Below are 19,830 nucleotides of genomic sequence, written 5' to 3' on the forward strand. Positions count from 1 at the left end.
GCCCCTCCGGGGGCCCTGCTCACGCCCTGGGGCTGGCCTGGCGATCTCGTGGATGCCCACCCACGCCCACTGACCCTGTCTGCAGCAGGACCGCCGCAGGAAGCCGGGGTGGAGGGTCCGGTCCACTGTCCCTGCGCTGTGCCTGCCGTGCAGGGGACAGGACCCTTGAGTGTGGGCAGCAGTGGCTGGGGCTTCCCCGTCAGCCTGGCGCGGGGCGCGGGGCGGGAGCTGAGGGGGTGTGCTGGGGCCCGGTGTGGGGCTCGCCCGCGCTGCCGGCAGGCGGAGGGGAGGGCACGCTGGCAGGCCCCTGCCCTGTCCGGCGTCCCAGCTGGCGATGCGGGCAGCCCTCTCTGGCGGTCAGTTGCAAGCACACTGGCCCCCGTGCACCTCTCCCTGGCGGGGACCGGGCCTCTGTCCCCCACAGGGCCCTGGTTGCCTTGTCCTCCCGGCACCATCAGCATCCCCCACCCTACCCCTGAGGGCTGGCCACCTCCTGACAGCCTTGGGGCTCCCCATAGAGTCCAGTGCACCCTTGGGTGCCTGTTCTTCACCACCTGGCTCCTGCCTCCCCACTAAGACCGCCCCCCCCACCTGAACCAGAGTACTGTCCCTAGGGTGCACAGGGGTCAGCGGCGGCACCCGCCCAACTGCTGCTGCTGCTGGAAGTCCCAGCCCTGCCGACTCAGTCTGAGGGTGCACGTCAGAGTTGCTCCGGAAGGTTCCACCCATGTGTCCTACTGACTGGTGCTTGGAACCCCTGGGAAATGCCACCGTCCTGCGTGAAGGCTCTGCCCCGTGGAGTCCACTGCCACCTCCCTGGGGCGCGTGCCGCCCTCGCCGCCTGGCCGGGGCTGGGGCAGCCACCCACTTCCTGTCTGTCCAGGCTGCACCTCAGCAGCACCCGCAGCCCCGCCCCTCTGGGGGGGGTGCCTAGTGGGGTTGGCGCCGCTGCCACTGGCCTGTCCCCGTCCCTGCAGGGACCTCCGGAGAGGGCAGGCTTGGGCCACGGAGCCGCCCACCACCGTGGGTTCCCAGACCTGTAGCCACGTGCTCTGCGGCCGGCCCGCTGGGCTCTGACACTGCTGGGGACCAGCGAGCCCCCCTTCCGCTCCTCACCGGGTGGCTGGCGCGCCCACAGCCGGCACCTGGGGCCGGGTCCACCCTGGCTTTGGAGGCAGGTGCCGTGTGTCCTGCTGGAGGCCCCTGGGGAGGAGTCTTCTCGGGCTGGGAGGGGCCCCGCACCTGGGGGCTCATTGCTGCCTGACCTGGTGTCTCCCCGAGGTGTGGGGCGACATGCCATCCTGACGGGCCAAGACGTGGAGACCTGGCGGGAGGGGGGTGTTTGGCATGAGGGGGCCGGTGCCCTCCTCCCCACCTGTCCTGATCTTGATCCCTGGCACCTGTGAAAGTCACCGAGGTCACCACTTAGGAGAGGTCAGGCTGCAGGTGGAGTTGGAGACGGGGGTGGGGGGGCAGGCAGCGCTGGCAGAGGTGGGGGGGGGCAGTGTGACCACAGGGCTCCCTCTGGTGGCAAGCGGGAGGCTCGCAGGTGGCCAATGCTGCCGCCTGAGAGGCAGAGGATGGGCCTGCAGCCCCACCCTGGGCGGGTGCCCCTGAAGCTGGGGACCTCCAGGGAAGGGCCTGCGCCCTGGAGCCTCGGGCGCCCGAGTCCTCCCTGAACTGTGGCTCCGTGAGGCTCAGCGCATGAGACACTGCTTTGGGCCCCGGGCTGGGACTGCTGTTGGCGGGGCTGCGGGAGGCTCGAGGCGGCGGCACCCAGCCGGGGCCAGACCCAGGGACCCTGCTGGGAGGCGCAGACCCCGCAGCCCTTCTGGGGCCCAGGGCTGGGCTGGCGTTCCCACCGGGTGGTCCCAGCCACCTTCCCCCGACCCCCCCCCAGAAGGCCAGCGCTGGCCGCCCTCAGCTGACCCCGCCGCCCCTCGCTGAACCCCCTGCTGGTGGTGGGCGGTGGGGAGTGGGGGGGTCAGTGAAGGGACACCGGACGTGGTGATTCAGGTCCCGGCGGCCCCGGGTGCGGTCGAGGGAAGGGGCCCTTGGCCGGGAGAGCGGGAGGGCCAGGCCCTCTGCAGGGGTCGCTCCCTGGCACTGGCGGTGTGGGTGCAGCTGCTGTGGCCAGGTGCCCACCTGCGGAATGTGGAGGCCCCCCCCCCCCCGCCCCAGGTCCTGAGGTCTCACGGAACCCAGGGCTGCTCTGCCTCGGCCTCCACGGCCCCCCGAGGGCTCAGCCAGTGGGGGCCCAGCAGAGCACTCCCACCAGCCCCCCCCCCGCCCCCCCCCTGTGCTGGCACGCAGCCCTGTGGGGGCAGGGCCGCCGTCCTGTCTTCCTGCCCCTCCCCACGACTGCTGTGGGGGGCGTCCTGCCGTGGGTGCTGCTCCCAGCCCCCGCTGCCGGCCCCAGCCGTGTTGCCAGTCGGCTGCTGCCTGCGCGCTGGGCTCCAGAGGCCGCCCGCACCAAGCCCCGGCTGGCCGACCTCCCGGAGCCCGAGGGAGGCCCGCGTAGCTGATGCTCTGGGCTGCGTGCTCCCAGCATCGCCCGGCACCCCGTGCGCCCGACTTCGGTTTCTCTGCCTGCGCTCCTAGCTTCGTGTCGCTCGTCAGCGCTGACAGCGGCCGGCCTGGCTCCTGCTACCTCCCACCTGGGGGCTCGCTGCGTCGGGGGTGGGACTGGGGAGGAGGCCCTGCCCATGGGCCTGGTGGGTGTGCCGTGGTGTTTTCCTGACGGACCCCGGCCATGTGCCTGGCACAAGTGGCTGCGGGTGTCCAGAGGGCCTGGCGGGGAGGCCGGTGCGGGCCTGCAGCCCCTCCGGGAAAGCGGAGCCAGAGCAGGGGTCAGGACCCTCCCCCGTGGCCAGCAGCTTGGGGCCCCAGCCACCATACCCCGCCCCCCCACGGGACGCCGGGCACCTGCCAGGACCCTGGCACCTTCCATGTTCTCCAGAGGGCTTTCCACCGTGTCAGCCGGCTCCCCTCGAAGCCAGAGTAGGGGCAGGTGTGCCCTGGCAGGAGGTGCAGGCCGGACTCGGCCGCCTGCACCCCCAGGGGACTTGGGGTGGTGTCTGCGAGTCGGTCTGAGGGCCACGCCAGGACGGGCGACCCAGGGACAGCGCTGGTGTGCCTGAGGCACAGGACGCTGCCACCACGGGGGACCGCCCGGGCGTCCACGCGGCCGTGGCAGGGCCCTGACTGTGCCAGCCGGGTCCTCACACGTGGGCAGTACGTGGGGCGGGGGCTCCAAGGGCAGTGCGACCTTTGCTCGGACTCCAGGGCCAGGGTCAGGGCCGGGGCGTGCTCCCCAGCCCTTCCTCCAGGCCACTGCCCTCACGATGGGGCCGGGCCTGCCCTTCGAGGTGCAGCTGCGGGGGGTGGCCAGCTGGTGCATGGGCTCGGTGCCCGGTCCCTGCCTGGTGGGCACTGAGGCTGGGAAGACCCCCCCCTAGGAAGGAAGCCGGCCTTAGCCTTGGCCCTGGCCCTGGCGCACCCCTTCCCGGGGCTGCAGCTGCCTTTTCCAAAACCAGAGTCGAAAAGAAGGTTCACCTTCCAGGGAGCAGCCCGGGCACCGGAATGACCCCTACGGTCTTGGGGTGGCAGCTGAGTGGCCGTGGCCACCCAGGGGTGGTGCTCCTCCTCTGCCTTGGGCCCGCACATCCCCGTGTCCCTGGGCCTCTGCTCCCAGCCCAGCCCAGCGTGTCACCGCAGCTCAGGCTGGGGCGGTCGTGGGACGCCGTGTGACCCCTGCACGGGGGGCCGTCCTCTTCCACGGAGGCGCCCTTGGCGGGGACGAGAGCTGAGCCGGCGGCCCCGGGTCACCCACACCCCCGCCCACCCGCATGGAGACTCGCGTCGGTGTCTTTACGGAAGGAGTTTATTGTTCCGGAACTAAAGTTGCTCACAGGTATCTGACAGGGGTGCGCGGGGTGGGGCGTGTCCGTTTCCGTGGCGTCCGCGTGTGCGTGCGTCCGCGTACGAAAGAGGAGGGTCGACGAGAGATACTGCTTTCCGTGTCCTCTGCGTCCGCGTGGCACTCCCGCGGGCGCCGCGCACCTTCGCCGTGGTGGGTGTCAAGTTTTTCTCGCATGTGGAAGTCCCAGCTTGTGGCGGGGGGTCCGTGGAACAGCAGCGTTAAAATCCCCACGAGCGGAGGACGGGCGGGCGGGCGGCGGGCGGCGCCGGAAGCAGAGTGGCCCGTCACAGCGACGGCATGCAGTCAGGGCCGGCCCGCCTTCGGCTGCCGGGGCGGAGCCCTAGACGCCCGGGCCGCGCCAGCTGGGGGAGGAGACACAAGCAGGAGCTGGGGGCGGGGACAGCGGGAGGCGGCCGCACCCACGACCACGCCACGCAGAAAGCACGCCACACAGGACCTGCTGACTTCCTGTCCTTGCTTGTGGTTTGTTTTTTTTTCACTTTTTGTCTTTTTAATAAAAAACCCTGTGGTGCCCTGCCTTCCTGTGAGTGGGTGGGGCCAGCTCAGGGCCTTCCTCCTGCCCTGCTCTCGCACCCGGAACCACGAGGGTGCCCAGCCGGGCCTGGCGGAGGGCCCTGGGCGGCGGCGCCCACAGCACTGGAGTCGCTCCGGCCCAGGGTGCACGGGCAGACGGCGCGGACCGCGCTGCTGTTCAAACACGCATGCGCAGAGGAAAGACCAAGCGCAAGAACCGAACTCAGCCCCGCCCCGCCCGGCGGCTCCCCCCCCCCCCCCCCCCGTGCCCTTTTCCAAAAACAACCGAGAAAAAAGTTTATAAAAATATCTTGCAGGAATTCTTTAAAGTTTACAGTAGCTTGCCGGCGCTGCATCCACCAGCCTGCCCCAGACGCCGCAAGGCTCCGTCCTCGGGGCACCTGGGCCCCAGACCCACGCTGCCCGAGACACGGACGGACGGACAGACAGGAGGAGGATGCTGCTGCCCCTTCCCTGAACAGAGAAGTGAAGGAACTCAATAAGTTAAAACGGCAAATAAATAATACTGATCTCCCCGGTCAGCCCGCCGCCTCGGGTCCAGTTCCCCCTGGGCCAGGACGGAACACCGAGCCCAGAGCACCCCGCCACTGATGAGCTGGGTGGACCGGGTGCCGGCCAGCGGCGGGGCGGGCGCGCCGCGGCGGTGACTGCGGAGGAGGGGGGTGCTGCGGCGAGGCGGGGCCGAGGAGCAGCTGCGGGCACCGGCCGCCTGCCTTGTGGCTGCTTCGCCTACTCGGGCCCCGCCCTGGAGGCGGCCTGGGTGGACAGGCGGGGCCTGCCGGGGGCTCCAGTCACTGCGAGTCCGGTCGGCGGGGCTGGGGCGGCTTCCCCTGGACGCCAGGGCCTCCTCCCAGTGGCCGTGCGGAGCGGGACCGGGCAGCGCGCCCCGCGGGCAGGTACGCGGAGGCGGCGGAGAGCGGGCAGGGCCTGGCCGCCGGGCGGGCTGCAGGGTGGCGGGAGCAGAGGGGCAGGTCCACGCAGCTGCCTTCCGTCGGCCGGCGTCCGGCGTGGAGCCCAGAGGACGGCCTCGTGGAGGTCGACATGTTAACTTTTCGGGACAATTCCTGGTATCAGAGCGGAAACAGTGGCGTCGTCAGAGTCAGGCAGAGAGAGGGGCAGCGAGAGCGAGCGAGCGCGGGCACGGCGGGCCTGGCCGCGGGCCGCAGCCCCCGGCTCCCCCTTCCTCTCCTCCCTGGCTTCGCGCAGTCTAGAGGGAGGGGTGGGCGTGGCCCCAGTCCACACTGAGCGGGCGGCGGGCCGGTGGCACAGCGGCCCTGGCGGCCACCGTCGGGGCCGTGTTGGGGAGGGGCTATGTGGCTAAGGCTGCTCGCTGCGGGCGGCGGGTGGCCCCATCTTGGCCGCGTCCTTGCCCGCTGGGCACTCGGCGTCCCCTCCAGGGCCAGGGCCAGCGGCCGCCGAGTCACCGAGGGAGCTGTGGGCACTCCGCTTGGCGGGCGTGCTGGGGGCCGGGGCCGCCTGCCCGTTCTTCTCGTCTGAAAAAAGTTGTTTAATTACGTCAAAGAAGTTACTCAATGGGCTGCCTGGGTACACAGAACGGGAGACAAGAGAAAAAAGAGGAGAGAAGAGGGCGAGAGAGAGGAAGGGAAGGAGAGAGAAAGAACAAACAAACAAATGAACGGAAGGCCGTGGCGGAGAGAAAGAAAAACCCAGCGAGACGAGGCCGGAGGCGGGCGTGGGGGCGGGGCTCGGCAACAGCAAGCGGGTGGGCAGGCGGCCGGCAAGGCGGGGGGTCCTCCGGGCCAGCGCCAGGGGCTGGCGGGAGTGGTCGGTGGTTTGGGGGACCAGAGACGGGGCCTGTGGGCTTCTGCGTTGGGGGGCGGGAGCCCAGGGCAGGCAGAGGCCCCCCACCCTCACCAGGCCCGGCCCTGCAGGCTGGGCCGCCCTCCCAGCTCAGCCACACCCTGCATCCAGACACCGGTCTCCCTGGTCAGTTGGCCCGCCCACTCTGAAGGCACAGCCTTACGGACAAGGCCCAGCAGGGCCTCCGGGCCGGTGGCCGGCTCCTTGCACGAGGCCATGGGCCTGCCGCCCTCCTCCCCTGGCCAGCCCAGGCTTGCAGTGTGGACACAGCAGACAGATGGGTGGGTGGGTGGATGGGTGGGTGGACAGGCATGGAGAGCTGGGTGTGGGGTGGCCGGGGGCAGGCAGCCCGAGTGGGGAATGTCCTGAGGTCAGGAGGAGGGCGCCCTGCGCTTGCTGTCCAGGAGCATGAGAAGGCCCCTCGGCTCTCCCCACTGTGCCTGAGCCCTCCCTGCGCCCGGAGCTGCGGCCTCCGCTCCCTGCTGGCGACAGTGGGGAGGGGAGGCCCGCGCGGCCCAGCAAGCTCGCAGGCTTCTGCAGGAGCAGCCCCGCACCCCTGCAGCGGACACGGGGCCTGAGGCCGTCTGGGCCCAGCCTGGAGTCCACCCTGACCGGGCCAGAGCCTGCACAGGTGACCCTGGCCCTGGGGCCGCCCAAGGGTGCCCCTGGGGTGGGCGACAGGCTGCTCCTGGCAGAGGCAGGCGGCGGGGCGTGCCAAGTGTCCAGAGACCCCAGGACAGCCCCGGGTGGCAGGGGAGGCGCCCCGCTGGGAGCAGGTGCAGGTGGGGTGAGAGGCGGGGGCCCCGGTGGCGGCAAGGGTTCTTACCACACTTGGAAAGCCTGCCCGTCACCGCCTCCACACAGCTAGTGGTGTCTGGATGGAGCACAGAACGGAGAGAGGGGAGAGGTGTGAAAAAGGCTTCCCCAGGGGCCTCGGCTGGGCTGGGCGCCTGGGTGGGGCTGGGCCCTGGGCAGGGGCGGGGTCTGGGGAGGGGCGGGGCCCGGGGGAGGGGCTCAGAAGGCAGGCTTCCAGTGCCCAGTGGAGTGCCCCTGGGTGCCCTGGGCCTGCCTGGCCCTCCTCCCCTCTGTCCGGCCCTGGGTCCAGGACACGCCCTCTGGAGCTGAGAAGCCCAGGCCTCTGGCCGTGGTCTACACTGGCTGCCCGTGTGCAGGTCCCCTGTCCTGACCCTCCCACCTGCCACTGGGCCTGGGAGTGTGGCCCTGCCAGGGGCCAGGGTGGGGCTGCTCCCTTGGGGCCCGAGTCGGGGAGCACCAGGTCTCTTGGCCTGGCACGTGACAGTCCCTCCTTCCACCTCCACTGGTGACTCTGGGACTGAGCCCGGTGGACACGGGACTCCAGTGTGGGAGGAGTGCCGGGGGTGGGGTCCCAGGTTGGGATCCCCAAAACGGAGCTCACTGACAGAAAGCAAGGGAGGCGGCAGGCGCCCGCAGTGGGCACCCAAGAGTCCCCAAGGACATGGGCTTGGTCCCAGGGCTGACTGGGTCAGGACCCACAAAGCCCTGCTTGGGGGGGGGGCCCAGGCAGAGGTGCACCCTGCACAGCAGGCGGGGCCCCGGCCTGCTCGCCTCCCCGGACGGGCTCCCGGTGTCCCCGGCCTCAGGCTCCCTGTCAGCACTGCCCTGTCCGTGCAGAGTGGCCCTGCCTGCTCCCTGCCCCCCCGGCTGCCGGGGCGGGGCCCACACCCTGGGGTGACATGGGGAGGCACGGATCACGTCGGGGAGGGTGGCGAGACAGACAATGCGATGAGGATGGCGGGTGGATGCCTGGGCTGGCCTGGCCTCCGGGACCCACAGAGACAGGATGGGGGCCCAGTGGGGGAGGGGCAGGGCCCGTGGCAGCCCCGGCCAGCCGCAGGGGCCACGGGGAGGCAGGACGGGGGCTGGACGCCGAGCCTCCCGGACCCCACATCTCACAGAACAGGACCCAGTGCCGTGCCCTGCCCCGGGGCCCTGGGGACAGGCCCTGCACACCCTCCCCGACGGACGGTGGCCCACGCCGGTGCCCGCTGCGGGCTGGACCACACCCTCACTGGGCACCGAGCACCGGGCACCCCGGGCTCCTGCGCCCCTGGGCGGCCCCTTTTCCTGGGAGGCTTCTCCAGGCCCAGCTAGGGGCCCCCCTGTCCCTCTCCAGGCCAGCCGCCGGTCCCTCTTCGGGGGAGGGCGGGCAGGCGGCAGGCAGCCCCACCTCTTGTCCACCGGTGCGGGCGCCAGGGCTGCCAGGGCTGCAGCCTTGCGTGGCACAGCTGTGGTGGGCTCCCCGGGGCCAGGGCTCCCCCAGAGCCCGCTCTCGCTGGGGGCCCAGGGCCAGCCCTCCCTGTGTCCGGGGACTCTGCCTGGGTTCGGGGCCTGCGCGGCCTGTCCGGGGCCAGGGGCTGGCCACCGGCCGTGGGAGCGGGCACAGGGCGCCCTTCCGGGGCCAGCCCGGCTCCTGCCCGAGGCCTGACCGCGGCCCCCTCCCTGCCCCAGCGGCGGGGCTGACACCTTACCTGCCAGCGTCAGAGGCTACTCTCGTAGCTGGTGGCCACCTTCTGGCCCTTAAGCCCAGCACCCCAGCTCAGTCCTGGCGCTGGCGGGGGGGGTTCTACGGTGGACAAGAGGCGCCTTTCAGTGCGGGGCGCTGGACGCTACCTCCCTGGGCGCGCGGCCTCGGGCCGGCCGCTGCCTCGCAGGGGCCCTGCTCCCTGGGGCGGCGCTGGGGGCGGGCGGCCTGGGGCGGAGCCCCGCCTCACCTGACAGGTGCTGGGCGGAGGGCTGGTCGTGCGCGCTCAGCAGCTGCGTCTGGATGGTCTCCACCACCCTCTTGAAGCGGCGGCTCGGGCCTGGGGGGGACAGCAGGGTGAGCCTGGGCGGGTTGGCGGGAGCCCTGGCCCTCGGCCCCTCGGCCCCACGGCTCACCGGACAGGAGCGACTCACCGGACAGGAGCGTGAACGTGACAGAGTAGATGCCGTTCTCCTTGTGCGCCGCCCCGCCCTCGGTGTAGGTGATGTCCACCTGGAACTTGACCGGCTTCTGGAAGACCGCCGGGCCCCCCGTCGCCTTGTACTCGGCCCGGAAGCTGGTCTGGGAGATGACGCTGTGGCCCAGGCTGGGGATCTGGGGGGCGGCAGGCAGCTGGGCGTGAGCGGGGACCCGGCCCCGACCCCGTCCCTGCGACCCTGGGCCCGCGGGGCAGCCCCGCCCGGCACTGTCCGTGAGACCCACCCAGGGAGGCCACGGCCAGCAGCACCCACAGGGGTCTGGTCACGAGAGCTGGGACCCTTGGGGGGCCAGGGCTGCAGCCGGGGTGGCAGGGAGCCGAGGCCACCCCCAGTTAAAGAAACCTCCTCAAGTCCCACCCGCCCGGGGGGCCAGAGGGGCCCGAAGCAGCTGCCCGGAGGCCCCCCCCCAGGCGGGTGTCCCCGGCAGGATCCCAGACGCAAGCCTTCAGGGCGCTCCACACCTGACAACCCCACAGAGACCAGTGGGGACACCCTCAGGCCACCCTCAGAACTGCCAGGCCTCTGGGAGGCCAGGGGAGGGGGGGCGCCCAGACGGGCCGCCCGTGGTGTGCACCTGCACGTGAGCCAGCCTGTCTCCAGGAGGTGTCACCGCCCCCCAGGCCTGGCCCAGCCCCCGTCCCTCATCCCCAGCCCCCGTCGGTGGGGGACCCCGTCCGGGTCGGGCTCGAGGCTCACCGACAGGAATGCGTGGACGATGTCGGCCTTGATGGAGCTCAGGGGCTTGTCCTTGATGACCACGAAGATCTGCTCCTCCTTCTCCAGGCTGATGAAGTTCCCGAACCAGGACTTCTTGGCCAGCCTGGGGGCGGGGCGGGGGGCTGCTCACACCTGCCCGCTCCCCGACTCTGACACCCCAGTCCCAACCACAACCCCCACCTGCATCTGCCCTGGACCCTGACACCTGCCCCCTGCCCCGCCCCCGCAGCCCTATGGCCACTCCCACAGGCCACTCCCACAGCCTGGGCCACTCCCACAGGCCACTCCCACAGCCTGGGGCCTGACACCCACTTCCCTGCCGGCTGGGCGAGGGCAGCCCCCACTGGAACCCCAGCAGGAAGGGAAGGTCCCCTAGCCGCCCTCAGGGCAGTGCCCCCCACCAGGGCCAAGGGCAGCGGGCACATGGGGCTGGGGGCAGACACTGACAGCTGGGGCACGTTGCAGAGTGGGCCCCCAGGCCACCCTCTGTCTCTCTCCTCAGGGCCTGGCGGCCGCCCAGCTGCCTGCCTCCCGCTGTCCCGGCTCAGGCCGCTTCGTGGGACTTGAGGTCACACCAGACCCAGGGGCCAGCTGCCTGGCAGGGCAGGGCCACACCCGAGTCCTAGGCTGGTGGTGCCTTGTGGCCGGCCCCTCCCACCACCGTGCATTGGGTCATCACACCGACCCCGACGCTGTGTCCTGTGTCCCCTTGGAGGCAGAGCCTTCCCCTGCCGAGACGGACCACACGGCTGGCACGTGGCAGACCCTGCCAGCCCCCTGCCTCCTGGGGCCCTGGCGGGGCCAGTGGCTGCCGTCGGACCAGGAGAACGTGGGGAGGTGGATGCTACCTCCGAGACGCGGCCACAAAGGCTGGGACTGCCCTCCTGCTGGCCAGTGTCCCGCCTCCCGGTGGGGACACACTGACGGGGAAGAGGCTCGCGCAGACCCGAGTCCTGCCCCCTGAGGTCCTGCTCCCGGGCCTCCCTGAGGCAGAGCCCGGCCAACCACAGAGACCAGAGGGTGAGCGGGCACTGTCCACACGGAGCCAGGTTGGAGCCGCTTGTCGTGCAGCCCGCCGGCCGTCCATCGCTGACCGACATGCCCTGCTGCCTTCTGGCAGCCTCCCTGGCAGCCATGGCTCGGGCACGTGCCCGGGGCTCCGCCGGGCGGCTGGAGCTAGGACGGGCAGCAGCAGCCAGGCCCGGCGTCGTGCCCCGAGGTGGTGGCAGGGGGCCCCTCGGCGCTCTGTGCGGGCCTGGGGTGTGGCTGGCAGTCTCCTGGCCGTGCAACGTATTCCCTTGGCCACTGCGACAGGGACCAGCCCGCCTGCCAACACAGCCCCATCCTCTCGTCGGCCTGACCCGGGATCCACCTCCTCTTCCTTCCTGGTGTCCACTGGCTCTGTCCATCTGCTGGCTCCCCAGCCAGCTGCAGCGTCCATGAGGGAGGGCCGTGGCCTGGCCACTCAGCACCATCCCAGGCCACGCCGGGGCTCCGGCCGCCCCTCCCTTGAAGGGAGGAGAGGGGAGCTGACCCCTGACCCCAGCGGCCTGGCACCCGGGAGGAACAGTCCCGCGGCCTAGACGCCCCGAGGAGCGGGAAAGGCTGGTGGAGGGCGTGGGGGGATGGGCCTGTGATGACAGCCCTCGGTGCCCCCCTGCCTGCCTGTGCCAGCGTGGGCGTCGCTCCCTAGAGACGTCCTGCAGGTGTGACGGTCAGCGAGTCTGGCTGGAGCAGATGGCCGTCAGTGGGCCTTGTCCGGTCAGTGGCCAGCCCCGCCCCCAAGAGGTGGAGTTTCCCCGAGGAGGAGGGGTCTCCTCCCGAGAGCGACGCCGAAGCTGCCCGTGGCCCCGCCCACCGGCCTGCGCGTCTACTTCCGGCCGTGGGGCCCCACCGCAGCCCGCCAGCACGCGCCTGTGCCCACTCCCTCCTGGTTTTCGCGGTGACCCCAACTGACGCAGGGCCCCTGGCAGCTGCAGGGGGACGACAAGCCGGGAGCCTGTCCCGTGCGGGAGGAGGCTCCGGGGCGACGCTGCCCCCGGCCCCCAGGGCCACTGCACCTGCTCACTGCCCCCCGGGCCAGGACTGGGCGGGAAGGAGGGGCTGCTAGGGCCGCAGGCCCTGGTACGTGGTGGTTAGCTCCTCCAAGACATCCGGCCGCTTAGCGGCCAGCGCGTTTGGGAAAGCCCGCCCAGCAGCAGGGCCTTGAGGCTGAAGGTTGCCCCGTGTGGGGCTGCAGAGCCCGCCGCCCATGCCACGGCCTGGACCCTGGAGGTGCCCACCCTGGGCCAGGGCCCCCGCCTCACTCGAGCACACCGTGCAGCAACACCCTCTCTGCTTCGGAGAGCCGGCCCAGCTGCCTGCCCTGCCCACGTGAGGTCACAGTGGCGGCCCACGCAGTCCCCACGCCCTGCCCCGTGTCCACGCCGAGGCCTCCACGGCAGACACCGTGTGAGGGACGTCCCACACCCAGACCTTCGGCAGGGCGGGTGTGGCCCACTGCCCAGCACCACGGCCCCCACACCCTCTCGTGGGATGAGATCGGAGGGCTTGAGCTGCCCCCGGCCCTGGTCAAGGCCGCCTACGACCCCGCACGTGGGCCACCTTTCAGGCTCTGCTCTGCCCTGCAGAGCCGGCCCCCAGGGAGACCCCTGGTGCAGGCGCCCCAGGCTGGTCCCGGTGGCCTCCCCACACCCAGCACGGCCAGGGTGCAGACGGTGTCTGCAGAAGTGTGAGGGCGCCACACTCGGCGGGAGGCTGTGGCTTCCGAGCAGACCAGACTGTCCCCAGAGCTGCTCCCCCTCCACCCAGGCTGCCGCCCGCCCGGTGACCCGGAGGTGCAGGTGCCGGGGAGGAGGGGCTGGTGGGAGCAGGGGTCCCAGGAGACGGGGGAGGACCGGAGGCCCAGGGACTCGGCCCGGCGCCCTCCCAGGGTCTGCTGGCCAGCCGCAAGGCGGGGCCCCTGTGGCCTCCCCTGGACGCTCAGTGTCCCAGCACCCGGAGGGGGGTGGACAGCCCCCCCGCCACCTCAGGCAGGGCCACTCACTCTGGGGACGACTCCGGGGTCAGGTTGGACATCTCCTCCGGCGTCGGAACTGTGGGCACAGGGGGGACGGGACGAGAAGGTGCGGTGACCGCTCTGCCCATCCCCACGGGCCCCGCCCCCGGTGGCGCCCAAGGGCACAGGTCAGCCCTACCCCAGCCCCAGCCTCAGGGGCCATGGGCCGCTGTCCTGATCTCTGGGCTGAAACCGTGCTCTGCCCACTCTGGCCTTCACCCCACCCCTCGGTGGTGCTGTGGGCCCGGATGGCCGGGCTGTGCCCGCTGACCTGCGGCACCTGGCACACAGACAGGCTGTCGCCCTCGACCCCATGGGATTCCTGACGGTCGTGCCCACACCTGCCCCACGGCCACCTCTCCTGCCTGGGCCTCAGGAAACGCCCCCCCCCCCCCCCCCCGGGAGGCCACTGGGCTGAAGAGGAGCTAGGGATTCTGGGGAGGGGGTCCCAATTTGGGGCGGGCAGGTCTGCACCACGTGGGCCCCAGACACACCCTGGGCAGGTGGGGGACATGTGGACACCTGGGGGTGGGGCTGCCCCCGCCCCGGCCCCGCCCCCAGCTCACCCTGCAGTTTCCGGCGGTGGAAGCGTGGCGACCCCAGGAAGCTGTTCTTGATGGAGTTGAGCCGCGTCCTCCAGGGCACCCCTCCGACGCTGGGGCTGGACGGCGGCGTGGGGTTGGGCGTGCCGGCCGGGCTCTCCTTGGGCGTGTGCACGGGCGTCCCCTTGGGGGTGGGGAGGGGACTACCCCTTGGAGAGGGGTGAGGGGTCACCTGTATGGTGGGGACAGATTTAGCGTTTGGTTCAGTCCCGGTGGGCGGGAGCCGGGCCGGGGCAGGCGGGGCGGCCAGCCCCGGGGGCGAGTCCAGCTGGGGGCCGAGGCCGCGGGGGCCGGGGGGCCGGGCCCGGGGGCCCGCCGGGAGCGGGTGGGACTTGGTGCCCTGCAGAGGCTTGTCGGTCAGCTTGGCCCTGCTCGGCAAGGTCTGGGTCTCGGGGTGGGGCCGCGGGGCGGCCTGCGGAGGGAGGACGCGTCCGGGCCGCGGGGCGCTCCGGCCGGCTTCGGGCTCCACGGAGGCGGCCAGGGTGCCGGCCGCGCAGGGGGGCTCGGGGGGCGGGAGGGGCAGGACAAACTTCCTAGCAGGCTACATCCAGGGCGGCACCGAGGGCAGGAGGGGGCCCGCCACGCGCCCGCCCGCCCACCCGCCCCGCCCCACATGCACACGCAGCACCAGGAGGACCCGTAGGCGCAGGCGGGGTGGGGGCAGCGTTTGCCACGGAAGAGAACGGGGGGGGGGGGGGGACACACGAGAACACACACAGAACAGAACAAAGAACGTGCAGTTAGCGAGAGCAGCCAGAGCCCGCGGGCAGCGGCAGCGCGTACAGCCCCACGGCGGGCGGGACCGCCGCCGGGGGCCCCCCTCCCGGGCGCCTTCTGCGTGGGAGCCAGCGGCGGGCAGCTCACTCACCCGGGGGCTGCTGAGGGGGCTGGTGGAGAGGCCGGAGGAGGCGCCGCTGATGGATCTGGACCTGGGGGCACAGGTGCGGAGGGGGGCTCAGTCGGGGACAGGCCAGCGAGTTCCCAGCGCCTCTTCCCGCAGGCAGACCATCCAGGAGCCCCGGTGCCCCCTGGCCTCGCCCGGGGCTGCCCTGCTGCTCCCACCCCAGCTCTCACCAGGCCAGGGGGGCAGCCGGGGCTCCTGCCCACCACACTAGAGCTGCCAGTCCAAGGCCCAAGGCCCAAGCCGGCAGAGGGCTCTCTGCTGGGGCCTGCAGGGCACTCAGGTGGGCAGAGGGAGGAGGAGCCTGCGGCTCCCTGGGAACCGAGTCCAGCCCTGGGCTGGGCCTGCCCACCACTCTCCAGCTGCCCTGAGCCCAGCCTGACCCCCAGACTGAGCCGGCCCAGGGCTGCCAGCGAGGTGTGAGCCAGCCCGAGACCACGGCGCCCCCGCCCGGCCCAGGGCCGCCTGCAGCAGGGCACCCTCTGTGCTCTCCCCCCTTGCACCGCGGGCCTGGGCAAGACAGGCTGGGGTGGGCAGGGACCGTGGGGCTTCCCCACCACTGGCTGCACTGGGCCCGCAGGCCTGGCCTGGGCATGGCCAGAGGGAGCCCGCTGTGCCGGTGTGGCTGGCTGAGGCAGGCACACAGCGCACCCCTCGGGACAGACTCGGGGCCGCACCGCCCCACCGTCCTCGGGGAGGAGACGGGACCGGGCCGGCGCAGCCCCACATGGGGACACGAGCGTGAAGGGCAGCCTGCCCACCCGGTCTCGGCCGGCTCCCGGCCGCTCTGCCAACCCCGGTGGCCACGACTGTCCTGCCACCCACCGGACACAGGCACAGAGCCCAAGACCCCTGCCTGGCCCCTGCCCCCCAGCTCGGCCTGCTCAGGGTCAGGCCTGGGCCCACAGTTCTGACACTGAGAGCAGAGCTGGGGGGCCGGCGGGCCCTGATGGTGCCCCGGCCGCCACAGTCCGACTGGCACCCGCCCCCCCCCCCTCCGAGAGCCAGCATGAGCTTGTTGTTTTGCACGAGGGAGGGAGGAAGGGGGCGGCCACCGTCCACATGCCCTCCTGCCAGCCGGCAGGCAGCCTGTGGAGCCTGAGCCGCAGCTGGCCACAGCCAAGGGGCGGCAGGGCAGGTGCCCGGGCAGGGGCAGGGTGGGGGCCCTGGGGGGCTGGGGTGCAGAGACCTCTGTGACTGTCACACCCCCTGCCATCAATCAGCTCAGGGGCCTGCAGTGAGCTCGGGACAGCTGAGCTGCCCCTGGCTGCGGCCTCCACCGGGGCCTTAGGGAGCAGGGCAGCTCCAGGGCCCGGGTGCCAGCGCTGGACAGATGCCCAGGGGAGGTCAACCCGGACTGCTCCAGGCCACTGCAAGGGTCGGGCAGAAGAAACCTCCTGGTGCCTGCAGCCCCCGGGGCCCGGGGCAGGGAGAGCACAGTGGGTCTCCCAGCCCCTCGGCCGGCCGTCAGCCTCGCCCAGCAGCCTACTCCTCCGGGGCCTCAGCCTGGCCTGACCCAGCCCTTCCCCCGGCTTCTGGAAGGTTCCCTTGCCGAAGGGGAGAGGGCTGGGGGGCGGGGGCGGGTGGGCGAGGTGTGTACCTGTCGTCTTTGCTGTATTGGGGGTGGGCGTCAGCGATATCCAGGCTTTTACTGAACATTGCTTTACTACAGCAGGAACAAAGCGAGAGAACAGAGTTACTGCCGCAGCGCCGTCCGGCGGCCCGGAGGCCAGACCTCCAGTGGCTCCGAGCGGGCAGCCTGCCCGGCCCCAGGCCGGGACACACGGACACCAGGGGATGCGGGCAGGGGGGCACCGGGGCGGCCTGGCCAGCCTCTCAGGACACCCTGCACCCACCAGCAGCCCCAGGGCCCAGGAGAGTGCGCAGAGCCCCTGGAGCTGCGGGGCTGGGAGGCCGGTGGGGAGGGGGCTGGTTCCTGTGACCCTACCCCTGCACCTGCGGCGGCCGGAGCCCCTGGGGGCCCCCAAGCCCAGGCAGGCGGCTCGGGGCGGCAGAGTAGCCAGGTGGGCACTCGACCCCTGGCCGAGTTCAGATGGACCGGGTGGGAAGGCGGTGGGGGGGAGGCGTGCCCACCACAAGCAAGGCAGCGGGGCGGCCAGTGGGGCCTCCCTGCGGCTCCTCCCCTCGGCCCACCCCATGCCAGAGCAAGCGGGCAGTGGGCCCTGGTGGTCTGGAGACCTGGAGAAAGGCCCCAGAGGGCTGGGACCCCAGGCCAGAGGCCAAGCCAGCCTGGTTCCCCGGGGGGCAGCCCGGGACCGCTGGGGGCTGCCAGCCCAGTTCCATCCTGACGGTGGCCCAGCTGCCCTGCAGTTCCCGTTTGCTGGCAGGGAGGCCTGGCCAGCCTGCACACCCAGCTGAGGAAAGACGGCCGGGGCTGCCGGACCACCCACGGTGCTCCCCGGCTGGCGGAGACCTCCATCTGGGCAAGAACGCCACAGTGAGGAGGGGCCCAGGGCTCGCTGGCCAGCCCCCGGTCAGCTGTGGCTGTGGGGCCAGGACGCCTGGCCTTCCTGGGGGTCTGCTGGGACAGCCTGCACCTGCTCGTCGCCCCCAGAACCCCACTTCCCTGCCCTGGCCCAGCCTCAGGTGACCCCAACACAGGGCCGGCGGGGAAGTGGGGACAGGCCTGCTGGGCTCCGGCTCTAATCATAGTGTGACCAGGATCCGGCCCACCCCACCCCACCGTAGTTCGGCCCAGCCCACTCCTGTCCGGCACAGCCCAGCTCAGCCTGGTCTGGCCCTCTGCAGTCCAGCCTAGCTCAGTCCAGTCCAGGACGGCCTAACGCAACCCAGGCCAGCCTAGCCGGGCGCGGCCTCTGCGGCCCAGTGCAGCCAGCCCAGTCCTAGGGCCGAGGGGTGGGGGGCGGAGAGGAGTTAGGCCCAGCACGGCCATCGCTGAGGCGGCCAGGGCACCAGCCAGTCCGGCACTGGTCCCCCCCCGCAAGACACGCACCTCTGGCCATGCTGGGCCATCTCGATGGCCCTCCGTGCGGGCACCGGGGAGCCACCGTCCGTCACGCTGAGCACCTCCATGGACTTGCGCTCGGGCCGCCGCTTGCCGTGCCGGTTCAGCATCGGGGAGTCCACGCGTTTCCGGGGAGGGTCTGAGGGAGACGGGGGTCAGGCCCGCAGCCCTGGGTCTGGGTCCGGGTCTGGGTGGTGGGCGGGGGCCGGCCTCCCGGGGGCCTCGTACCTATTTCGTTTCTGGGGGGCAGGTCCTCATCCTCGTGGCTCGGGTACCTTTCTTTCCGGTCCAGGAGGAGGAAATAGATCATCTTCTCCTGGTTCTCTCTGCAGGGGGCGGAGGGGAGGGCCCGCAGCTCGGTGAGCCCGCGGCCGGCCACGCCCACGCCGCCCCCGCCCACCGCCCGGCACGCACTCCTCCGAAAGCAGGTCCTGCAGCAGCTTGTTGCGGTCTCGGAAGCAGCCCAGCGAGTGCATGCTGTCCAGCACGTCGGGGTCGATGTCCTCCAGGCTGGGCAGCGAGCGGATCTGCACCTTTCGGGGGATGGGCTGCTCCGGCTCAGGCTCGTTCTTGCCCCCTCTGCGGACGACAGGGCGCCCCCAGTGGTCACTGACCTCGGCCAGCCTGAGCCTCCTCCCCCCAGCCCAGCCCGGGGGGGCCCTGAGCCCTGCTGCTCTCTCCCTGTCCCGGCCCCTGCGCACCTCCTGCGTCCTGCTGTGCCCAGCGCAGGCCGGCCCGCCGGAGCCCCTGAGCGCGGGGCCGGGACAGGCCTGTGCTGGGCCGGGTCCTCCCCCCACCTTCCCTAGCAGGCCCCCTGGGCTGCAGCAGCAGGCAAAGCAGGCGAGGGGCGGCAGGAAAAGCTACTTACATATACCATACGTGTTTCTGAATGTGCTCTAGCTACAAGAGAGAGAAACAGGACGTTAGTACGGAGGGGGCGGGGAGCCCACGTTAGGAAGCCAGAGGGAGCAGGAGCTGGGGCGCACGGGGAAGGGGGGGCCACCGCGGAGGAAGACGGGAGTGCGAGAGAGCAGGAGGGGGGCGGGGGGGCGGCGGCGAAGGGAGGGTGAGGGTGCAGCTGGAGAGGAGGGGGCATAGGAGCAGGAGGCTGGGGAGGGGCTGCGTTCTCAGTGCCTTGACCGTGCACACCCGTGGGAGAAGAGATGCCAGGTGGGGTGTGGGGGCTGCATGCAGGGGCAGGAGGCTGGGGCCCTGGCGGCCGAAGGAAGGAAGGAAGGAAGGAGGAGAGCGGAAGGCAGCCCGGGCAGCCTGCCTACGGGGGAGGCTGGGGCGGAGGCCCCCCTCCCCAGGACCTCTCCACCAGCCTGTGGACAGCCGGGTTGGGGAGGGCGGGAGAAGGTGGCCTCTTGGTCACGGGCCACCCTCGTCCTGGAGAGGCCAGCCCAGGGGGCCCTGCTGCCCAGGGACCTGACACCCTGGCCCCAGCTACGCCCTGACTAGGCTGCTGTCAGAAATGGGGCTTCCCTCAGAACGCCCCGCCCCCCACAAGCCCCAGACCCAGGGCTGCTGTCCTGACCACGCCCACTGACAGCTGGCCCGGGAGGGGTAGGGGTGGGGCCGACCAAGCCCAGCCGGCGCTCCGCAACCGCCTTTGCAGGACCCAGGCCACAGGAGGGCCTGTGCGCATGCCCACTCACCTGTCTGCGCACATTCACACCCGCACACGCTCACACGGGCATGCATCTGTGTGTGTGCCCACACGCACCCACCACTGCACCCTCACACGGGCGTGCACACCCACGAACCATTCTCACATGCGTCCACAGCTGTGCGTGCACTGACTCATGTGCACTGCCACGAACCTATGCACATGTGCAAACAACCACATGCACTTCACGCACATGCACACACACATGTCTGCACACACGCACTTGTACACAACCCACACGTGCATGTGTGCAGGCACACACCCACACCCCTGCGCACGCGCACACAGCTGTGCGTGCACTCACACTCGTGTACAGCACACACACACGTGCACACTCGGGGTTCCCTGCACCGCACCGGCAAGGACAGACCTCCCTGCCCAAAGAGGCGGCACAGAGGGGCCCGCACCCTCCCACCCTCCCCGCCCGCACGCACCGTGAGGCGCCGAGCCGCGTCCACCTCGATCATGCCGCGCAGCAGGCTCTGGCAGTCCGGCGGGATGAAGTGCGGCATGTGGAACACGCCCCGCTTCACCTTTTCCAGCAGCTGCCGCAGGTTGTCGTCGTCGAAGGGCAGCGCCCCCTGCCGGCAGGGGAC

General features: G+C 71.6%; 1 protein-coding gene across 18 annotated transcripts in view; it reads right to left on the reverse strand.

Annotated features, from left to right (window-relative positions):
* Positions 1–3,865: 3,865 nt before the first annotated feature.
* Positions 3,866–19,830, reverse strand: part of BRSK2 (BR serine/threonine kinase 2) — a 44,765-nt gene continuing 28,800 nt past the window's right edge. For 2 of the 18 annotated variants that reach the window (XM_036029867.1, XM_036029872.1), the window contains 14 exons: positions 19,669–19,815; positions 18,434–18,465; positions 17,980–18,144; positions 17,794–17,891; positions 17,554–17,704; positions 16,180–16,245; positions 14,547–14,607; positions 13,643–14,219; positions 13,065–13,113; positions 9,998–10,121; positions 9,236–9,416; positions 9,052–9,141; positions 7,125–7,172; positions 3,866–6,018 (listed from right to left, as the gene is read on the reverse strand). In XM_036029867.1, the coding sequence (XP_035885760.1) occupies positions 5,795–6,018; positions 7,125–7,172; positions 9,052–9,141; positions 9,236–9,416; positions 9,998–10,121; positions 13,065–13,113; positions 13,643–14,219; positions 14,547–14,607; positions 16,180–16,245; positions 17,554–17,704; positions 17,794–17,891; positions 17,980–18,144; positions 18,434–18,465; positions 19,669–19,815 (2,013 nt within the window). In that variant the 3' untranslated portion in view covers positions 3,866–5,794. Of the gene's footprint in view, positions 6,019–7,124; positions 7,173–8,808; positions 8,904–9,051; positions 9,142–9,235; positions 9,417–9,997; positions 10,122–13,064; positions 13,114–13,642; positions 14,220–14,546; positions 14,608–16,179; positions 16,246–17,553; positions 17,705–17,793; positions 17,892–17,979; positions 18,145–18,433; positions 18,466–19,668; positions 19,816–19,830 lie in introns of all 18 variants that reach the window. The other 16 variants (XR_004904070.1, XR_004904069.1, XR_004904072.1 and 13 more) reach the window with 16 other exon arrangements.

The sequence above is a fragment of the Phyllostomus discolor genome, chromosome 6, assembly GCF_004126475.2.
Source record: "Phyllostomus discolor isolate MPI-MPIP mPhyDis1 chromosome 6, mPhyDis1.pri.v3, whole genome shotgun sequence".
In the NCBI taxonomy this organism is placed as follows: Eukaryota; Metazoa; Chordata; class Mammalia; order Chiroptera; family Phyllostomidae; genus Phyllostomus; species Phyllostomus discolor.